A 9,630-nucleotide genomic window follows, 5' to 3' on the forward strand; every position below is an offset into this window, starting at 1 on the left:
GCCCACAATGCAGAAGACCCAGGTTCAATCCCTGGGTTGGGAAGATCCCCTGGAGAAGGAAATGGCAACCCACTCCAGTATTCTTGCCTGGAAAAATCCCATGAACAGAGGACCCTGGTAGACTACAGTCCATGGGGCCACAAAGAGTCAGACACGACACAACTGAGCGACTTCACCTTTTTTCAGTAGGAATTACAGTATAGAGTAATCAAAAAGTCCCAGTTAATAAAGGAAAGTTCCTTTACAGCGAAGAATGCCACTTTATAAATGTTAATAAAAAAAAAAAGAAAAAATTACTATTCTGCAACCTCTGACAAAATAATTGATTCAAACAAGGATTGTTAATGGATATTAAAAACATTAGATCAAAGACTTGGGGAACTGGATACTCAGTGCCAAAGTATCATCCCAAAGACTACCTGCTAGCTGCAAAGGGAAATAAAGCCAACTTTTCCATGGAGAGGCCTGGCTGTCATAATTTTCAGCAATCAAAATCAACATCACTATTAAAGATACAACCAGATAGCAAATACTACTTCTTGACGTGATGCAATGTGAAGTACACAGCACCACCTACAAAATACTCTGTCCAAATAACCCTTTGGGTCTAATTTTTAATCTGTATACTGGAGTGGGTTGCCATTTCCTTCTCCAGATCTTCCCAACCCAGGGATTGAAGCCGGGTCTCCTGCCTTGTAGGCAGACACTTTACCATCTGAGCCACCAGGGAAGTCCTTGTAGGAAACAGAGGAATATAAATCAAGTTAAACATCACCAGGAAGAAATAACCAGATAAATCTAGAATGTGGAACATCCTACAAGATAGACCCTTCAAACCGGACCTTTCATAAGTTTGTGAAATGGAAGAGAGGAAGTAGGAGGGAACCATCCTAGATTGAGAGAAATTGAAGAAGCATGACAACCAAATGCAACATGTGACTTGTCTCACCTTGTACACTAGTATTGTTAGATACTGTAATCTCAGTATCTCCTCAAATGCATGTCCATGAAAACCAAACCAAAGAAAACATCTGTATTTACTTTCCAAACCATGAAAGTTGGCATTTCATTGTACTCTACTCACCTCCACTTAACAGCTTCATGACGAGCCACAGCTCATCTTTTACCACAAAAGATGTGTAGTAAGACACAATATTAGGGTGATGGCACTGACTCATGGCTTGGATTTCTTTCTACAAAGAAGAGAAAACATGGTGATTCGTTATATGCAAGCCTAAAACAACATTAGAATTTACTGAATCCAGATTTGGGAATTCCAAAGACTATGTCACAACCTTTTTAGGATTTTCATGGTTCTGATCTCTTCGAGAATGGTTAAACCAAAAAACCACTTGGTTTCCCTCAGTCCATTCTGATTCCTACTCCTTTCACTCATTAAACAGTGATCTCTGAAACCAGAGACGTACTATTTATCACACCTTGGCACAGTACCACAGAGGCCTCCACTGGGACACATTTTGTACTTCAGGGTGTCCCTACAGAAATCTTGGGAAATCAGGTTTTACAGTCACAGAGGATAATTACTAATAAACAGAGAGTGGTTTTTTGCTTGGCGCTTTTTTTCCCCAAAATTGTTTCACCTCATTTTTGTGAAATGATTAACAGTTCTCACTTTAAAGAGGTCATAAACTAAACCAAAAGTAGAAACCTGAGCCCAAAGTCTAAGCTTACACTATTCTCAGTTAATGAATTTAAATTAGATTTGGTGTGATAAGATGCCTTATAGAAGTCTTGTGGTCATGGCCCTGCTTATCTTTCCATTATTCCCACTGCCTTCACTGAAACTACCCTCAACACACCCCAGTCCTACCATAGTAACTTCAAGTGAGCCATGCTGCTTCTAATTACGCACATTTAACCCTATTGCTGCCTCAGCCTAAAGTATACTTTCCTCATTTTCATCCAGCTAAAAACACCAAATCACCCTGCCAATCTCAGCCAAAATACCACTTCCACCCAGCTTCCCAGGTTTAGTGACATGTCCCTTCTCTTGGCTTCTAAGCTCTGTGCACATCTCCTCACATTATAGCACATATGTATGGATAGAAAATTGGATGCTTATTTGCCTGTCTTCCCCTGTGGAACTGAGAACGTCAACCAAGCAAGTACTTAAAAGTGGATTCCTACACATGGTGGCAATTATCATACCATACTGTAGTTGCCTGTTTATTTTTCTGCATCCCTGACAAAACTGTAAGCTCAATGAGAGATTAGACTCTGTATTACTAGCACTTATCATTGTGCGTGGCACACAGTCTACCCTCAATAAATATTTGCTGAATGAATGAAATCCTACAGCACTTTATACAGCTTTTTACTTATTGATGTAAATAAGCCCTACACCCTTGGTATTTGTTCAGTAAGATCAACTGTGTAAAAGTTGCTCCAAATTCCTGATTCATAAGAAGTGTTCAACGAAAGGGATTCCTTCTCTTCTCATCTTCTCTACGCGAATGTAAGTTCTTTTATGGCAAGGACTTTGTTGTGTGCATTTTTGCTACCCACTAAGTTACTAGCACAGTCTTCCGTACTAAAAGCTAAGTAAATATGAAGGATAAGGAAGAGGAACTAAAGTAATAAACACCTACCTATTGGCACAGTTATATAGGACTTGAATAGATAAGATATGTACACATAGGAGGGAATGTACAGGACAGCATATACATGCCAAACGAGGTAAATGTTACAAGAATTCCAGAGGAAAGAACAGTTAAAGCAAGAAGTCTTCATAGAGTGGGCGGGAACTACGTTTGTGTTTTACAAGATGTGGGATATAGCAGTACGAGGTGCAAAGCACATAAAATTACAGAAAAAAAGAAAAGGATGAAATATGCAAGACAGATTTTAGACACAGGAGTAAACCTGTCTAAACACAGGTCATGCTTTCAACAGAAATTTACCAAGTGCCCACCTTATGCCAGGTGCAGGACTAGTATAATGATGAACCTTCATGAAACTTACGGTCTGGTGAAGAAGTCAGACAAATACTAATTTACAATACATATGAATAAAGTCTGATAGAAGAAGTACTAAATACTATATGATTTCACTGAAGAGGTGAATCATCCAAAATTAGGACTGACAATCAGGGAAACCTTCCTATAAAAAATTTTACTACACTGACATTACAATCCTGTTGTGTGCTTAAGCGCTCAGTCATGTCCAGTTCTTTGGGACCCCATGGACCATAGCCCACCAGGCTCCTCTGTCCATGGGATTTCCCAGGGAAGAACACTTGAGTGGTTGCCATTTCCTACTCCAGGGGATCTTCTCAACTCAGGGATGGAACCCACCTCTTCTGCACTGAAGGAGGATTCTTTACCACTGAGCCACAGGAAAGGCCAACATTAAAATAGGAAAAATAAATGTTTTTATGGGTTTTCATTGTTGAATTACCTGGGACCGTATCATAAATCCCAGGTAATTATAACTGTGTTCAAGAATTTAGGATTCAACACATACCCCAATGTTTACTGTACCACTATTTATAATAGCCAGGACATGGAAGCAACCAAGATGTACACTGACAGATGAATAAAGAAATTGTGGTAGGCCTTCCCTGGTGGTCCAGTGGTTAAGAACCTGCCTTCCAATGCAGGAGACATGGGTTCAATCCCTGGTCAGCGAACTAAGATGCCATATGCCACAGGGTAATTAAGCCTGCATGCTGCAACAAAGATCCCACGTGCCTCATTCTGACTCAAATTTCCCAGCAGCTTCCTCAACACTCGTAAGTGCTTCCACTCCTAGTCATGAAAATGCTTTCCTGACAGTCCTATATGTCTGCTAGTACCAGATCTTTGTCTGGAATTTTTGGTGCTCCACCTCAGGCTTTCTAAAGCCATGTTTTAATGACCATTGTTCACTCCTTTTTAAAACTCATTCATCTTGATTTCTATTCTTTGCCCTCTGGCTTTCTTTTCCCTTTTTTTAAAATTTATTTATTTCTTAATTGAAGGTAATTGCTTTACAGAATTTTGTTGCTTTCTGTCAAATATCAACAAGAATCAGCCATAGGTATATGTATGTCCCCTCCCTCTTGAACCTCCCTCCCGTTCCACCCCTCTAGATTGTCACAGAGCCTGTTTGAGTTCCCCGAGTCATATAGTAAATTCCCACTGGCTATCTATTTTACCTATGGTATCGTAAGTTTTCATGTTACTCTTTCCATACATCTCACTCTCTCCTCCCCTCTTCCCATGTCCAGAAGTCTATTCTCTGTCTGTTTCTCCATTGCTGCCCTGCAAATAAATTCTTCAGTGCCATCTTTCTAGATTCCATATATATGTTAGTACATGATATTTATCTTTCTCTGACTTACTTCACTCTGTATAACAGGCTCTAGGTTCGTCCACCTCATTAGAACTGACTCAAATGCATTCCTTTTCATGGCTGAGTAATATTCCATTGTATATATGCACCACAGCTTCTTTATCCATTCATCTGTTCATGAACACTAGGTTGCACCCATGTTCTAACTACTATAAATAGTGTTGCAATCCCCCTGGTTTTCTAATTACTCCAACATAGTTGATTTTCCTTCACTTCACACTACTGAGTCATTCCCCAAGTAATGTTAATTTATTCATTCATTTATTCAGAGTGAACAGTCTCTGCTGTCATAAAGTGCTCATTCTAGAACTAACAACTTTCCCATCTATAAAATTTTGACAGAATTTGTGTCTTTCTTTCCATTGTCATTTCCTAAATTTAGAGTCTCAATATCTCTTTGTGCAATCCAGTGTTCCTCAACCTATGAGATGCAACACATATGGGTCATGAAACAAACTTAGTGGATCACATTAAAAATAGACGAAAACAGGATAAAAAATCAGAGTGCATTCCACATAATATAATTAAGAACTGTTTTATGAAAACATGTCAGTTACATTAATATATATAATATATATTTTATCAACATATTTATAACATTATTAGATAATATGCTATCCTTTGCTGATTTTGAACCCCTGATCAGCAGGGTCTCCATCTCTGCCTCTTCAAAGTCTTCCCAGCCCAGGTGGCCCAGGATACAAACATCTCCACAAAGGCCTTCATCTTCATAACTGGGAGTTCGCTTCTACCTTGTACTTCAACATAGTATTCAAACTTTTCCGAGGCATTGTCACACTCTGCCTTGTACAGCAGACAAGAACCTTAACTCTTCAACCAGATTGTGAGCTTTATGATAGAAGAAAAGACATTTTAAGCCTCTTAATGGTCCCCTCAGATGTTTGTCCAATGAATCTAGTCCAAGCATTTATCAGAGGACAGAAAAATCTCAATCATCTGCATTCTATGCCTTTCCTAGAGTCTGTGAGTAAAATCTCTGGAGAAAACAAATGTAGTACTATCTGACAGCTGGTTTTGTGATCACACTTTTTGCAAAGGTTGTCTGAGAAGAAAACATTTTGACAAGAGAAAGGAGTAATATACTGCCTTCTCACTAGTAACTGTCACACACAATACACACCTGTAATTGGTTTACATCAGTACTCTCTGGAGAACCCAGAGCATCCTTTCTGCATTATAATGAAGACAGTTTTGAAAAAAAATCTTACAATCACAACATCAAAAGTTGAGTATGCTGAGCTGATAATTTTTTTAAAAGATAAATTGAAGGCCTTTGTATCTTTTAGATACAGAGCCACTGGCACTTAGATCTCAAGTCATAACACTACCACAAATACCACAAATCAGGCATTCTTTTATATTTCTGATGCTTGTTCAGGGTTGATTGGAATCCTACCTGCATATGCACCAATTATTTAAAGAAAGCCAATTATTCTAAAGTCACTTTAAATCACTTCCCCCCATCTTTATTACTTGTTGATTTGCAAATACTATATATGCAATGTAAAGATTTCTGGAATATGTAGACACATTTTATAAAGGTCTAACCAATTTCTTTCCTTTTACTAAGCTATATCAAATTTGCATTCCTCTAAAAGTAAGGCCTTAGTGTAATAACACAAATATTACTTTTAAGAATGTCAAATGATTTTTGAGAAGAGATGCTCTTTACACTTTTAAACTAAGATTTAATCATTTTATTAGTATTTTATGAAGTTAAAAAAAATAGTAGACTTGAGTCATAAAAACCTGATTTTTTAGTCCAGACTCTGTTGCTTATCATGATTTAATTCCCTCATCTACAGAGGAGAGCTACTACCTATCTCAGAGATGTTTATGAGGTTAAAGTACACTTTAACGCCTAGTACTGAAAAGGTGTTTGCTATCACCATCATATGAATGTAGTCAAGTTATTTAAACTTTGAGCCTTAGTTGCTTTAGTCATAAAGTAGTAAATAATAACACTTTCATTCTTCTTTATACCATCCTTATGGATTATGAAAAGTAACTGGCAAATGACAGGAATTCATATTGGACTTCTCAAATTCCAGTGTTAATATATGGATTAAAAATACTGTTTTTCTTTAATAAGAATTAGTTTACAATTTAGGCCTCTGTTATGATCACTGCAGTTCACATGTCCAAGTGGTGCTCTAAGGTCCTTGCTGGCAGCTGTAAACCCAAGTTCGCCACATAGTGTTTCAATCAGCATCTCCTTCCAAGTACATGTTCTTTCACCGAACAGCTCAAGATCACTCTAGCAACCCAGTTCTTCAGCTTCTGCATATACGTTACCAATTCCTGAAGAAATACATCTGCCTCATCTGCTGAAAGGTCGACATATAATTATATTATCTCTATATCAGAGTTACACTACAAATTAAACCCAATCTGGGACAATGGAAAAAAATTCTGGACTGACAAATCATCCCAGTCCTAGTTTCTTCCCTTTCTACTATAACTGTGCATGATCTTAGAGAAATTATTTAACAATTTAACTATATTAGTTCACATTTGAGTGGTGGTTTATGGTTTTCCAGTACTGTAACATTTAATCTTCAAGAAAAACCTCATGCGGTATACAAAGCAGAAGCAGATAGATATATTTCCATTTTAAGCCAAAGAAGTTGAGGATTTGAAAAATCAAATGATGTGGAAAAACTATCTTATTTCGCTTGCTGAATACTTACTACATACTACATACTTAAAACTACTCCAGGTGTCATGGAGTATAAAGAACTGCAAAACAATCCCTGTGTTGATGGTTCTTAACACCGCAGAAATCTCATACAGCTGTAGATTCTTGGGGCCCCCTCTCTTCTTCCTGACCTTAGGAGGAGCTAATGCTGCTGGGTCATTCTATCTCTTATCCTGCATCAATGGTCAGAATGTAGATTGGGCCCACGTTCCTAGAAGGCCAAAGCCCTTTAAAGGATGCTCCATTTGACCCAGGAATCACAACTGCATGATACTATTTTAAAGAGAGAAAGAAGTAAGCAAGCATTGTTTATAACAATAAAGAGGACACAAAAATCATTCAGTACCAGAGAACAGGTTAGATGAAATATTCAACAGAACACTACATACCTATTGAAAACTGTATTCATATTTATAGACATAGAATTCTATGATAAATTTTTTAAAGACAAGAACAAGTATATGATATTCTCATCATAAAAATACAAAGATGACTAAAGGTGCACTTATAGCACATTTAGTGTCAACCTCAGAATGAGAGAATTGTAACTAATTTTCTTCCTCTCTAGTTACTTGGATTTTATGAATTTTACAATAAGCAATACTTATTAATGAAGAAATCACAAGTTTATTTTTAAAAAAGTAAAAAACTTCAAGTTATTTCCCACTCTAACATGAATATACAAGAAATATGAGAAGTGCATACCAGGAGTTCATCCATGCTAGTCTGACATTTCTCAAGGTTTATCCGTTTGATTGCCACTTTCTCCTTTTTAGGGGCACAATATGCTGCTTGGACCACAGCCGTTGCTCCACTCCCTAAAGATAAATAAATAAAATGAATAAATAAAAAGAGGCAGTGATTACAAGACATTTCTGACTCCTACACAATTTAAGGGCACACAATTTAAACAAAAGAATAATTCTTAACTTGTTCTTAATACTCAACAACAGATGCAGAGAAACACTCTGAAAAGTAGGGTGTCAGTAAAAGCAAAAGTCTTGACCATTCATAGAACTATCAATAAATACCAGCACACACACACCGAAATAAAAATCGTTAGACTTCTAGAAGTTCTAGAATATTACAGTATAGGCTCACATTTCCCTGCTCTTCTCTTCTAAATACAACTAAATATCGTAGAAATAATTCAACAGACAATCATAAAGATAATCTGAAACAGACAATCAGAGAGGTAGAAAGAAGTAGATGGACTGGCTAGGACCCTCAGGATGTGCAGAAAAGCGTCATTGTGAGCTCCCTGGGTTTTCCTTTTATCTCCTACCTATCCACGAGTAGACACCAGAAGAGCTTGCCTCCCAGAACCACCAACCAGGATAGAAAGACAAATAAACAAACAAATGCGAAACATCCTTTCTGGACAAAGTACTGTGAAAGGGGAAGCTCAGTAGCAATCTAGAAGACAATTTCTCAAACCCCATCGGGACAACCCAGCCAGTCCACAGCATGAGCATCAGCAGCATCTGCACCCCACACCCAGAGAATGGTAGACCAGATTCACCAAAGGGACAACTAGTTCCCCGCCCCACACCTGGGGTGGCGGCTGGAGGGCTGGGGGAACTGAACAGACACCCACCGGTCAGTCCAGGTAACACCTGTAGAGATTAAACAGGAGTCCCTGCGGGGCTAGAAGAATAAAGCAGAGAACAGCACTGCCAGAACTCTGAAAACTCAAGTATCACAGGAATTACAGAGCTCACAAAAGTAGGCCAGGACTTACACACTAAACCCAAGCAGAGTAACTGCCTACTCAAATAGAAATTTTAAATAGGATCAGGAGTCTTCTAAAATTAATATCCTAAATGTCCAGAATATAATTTAAAAAAAGAAAATCACATTGTCTCAACAAGAGCCAGGAAAAACACACTTGAATGAGAAGACAATCACACTGATGCAAACACCAAAATGAATCACTAGTTGGAATTTCTGACAAGAATTTTAAAGTAGCCATCACAAAAATGCTTCAATAAACAGTTAAGAATTATCTGAAAACAAATTTTAAAAATGTAAAAATCTCAACAAAGAAAGAGAAGTTATATTTTTTTAAAGTATCAACTGGAAATTACATAACTGAAACATATAATTTCCACAAAAAAAAAAACTTCCTGGAGAAGCTCAATAGAAAAATAAAGATAAAATAAGATAAATTTAGTGAACTTGAAGATAAAGTCAATAGTTTTACTCAATTTAAAACAGAGAGACTGAAAAAAAAAGGAACAGAGACTCAGGGAGAAATGGGATAATAGTAAAAACTCTAAAATCCCTGTGGTAGGTAGAATAATTAACCAACCCCCTCTCCAAAGATAACCACATTCTAATCCTTCAGACTAGTAAATGTTACCATAAATGGCAAAGTTCAGTTCAGTTCAGTCCCTCAGTCATGTCCGACTCTTTGCAACCCCATGAATCGCAGCACGCCAGGCCTCCCTGTCCATCACCAACTCCCGGAGTTCACTCAGACTCACGTTCATCGAGTCAGTGATGCCATCCAGCCATCTCATCCTCTGTCGTCCCCTTCTCCTCCTGCCCCCATCCCT

General features: G+C 37.8%; 1 protein-coding gene across 1 annotated transcript in view; it reads right to left on the reverse strand.

The window, feature by feature from the left end:
* Positions 1 to 9,630, reverse strand: part of OXSR1 (oxidative stress responsive 1) — an 88,815-nt gene that overhangs the window by 63,628 nt on the left and 15,557 nt on the right. Inside the window, exons 2-3 of the mRNA XM_010835503.1 lie at positions 7,778 to 7,890; positions 1,085 to 1,193 (exon numbers count right to left, since the gene is read on the reverse strand). Coding sequence (XP_010833805.1) covers positions 1,085 to 1,193; positions 7,778 to 7,890 — 222 coding nt within the window. The remainder of the gene's footprint in view (positions 1 to 1,084; positions 1,194 to 7,777; positions 7,891 to 9,630) is intronic.

This window comes from Bison bison, unplaced genomic scaffold (genome assembly GCF_000754665.1).
Source record: "Bison bison bison isolate TAMUID 2011002044 unplaced genomic scaffold, Bison_UMD1.0 scf7180017864043, whole genome shotgun sequence".
Classification (NCBI taxonomy): domain Eukaryota; kingdom Metazoa; phylum Chordata; class Mammalia; order Artiodactyla; family Bovidae; genus Bison; species Bison bison.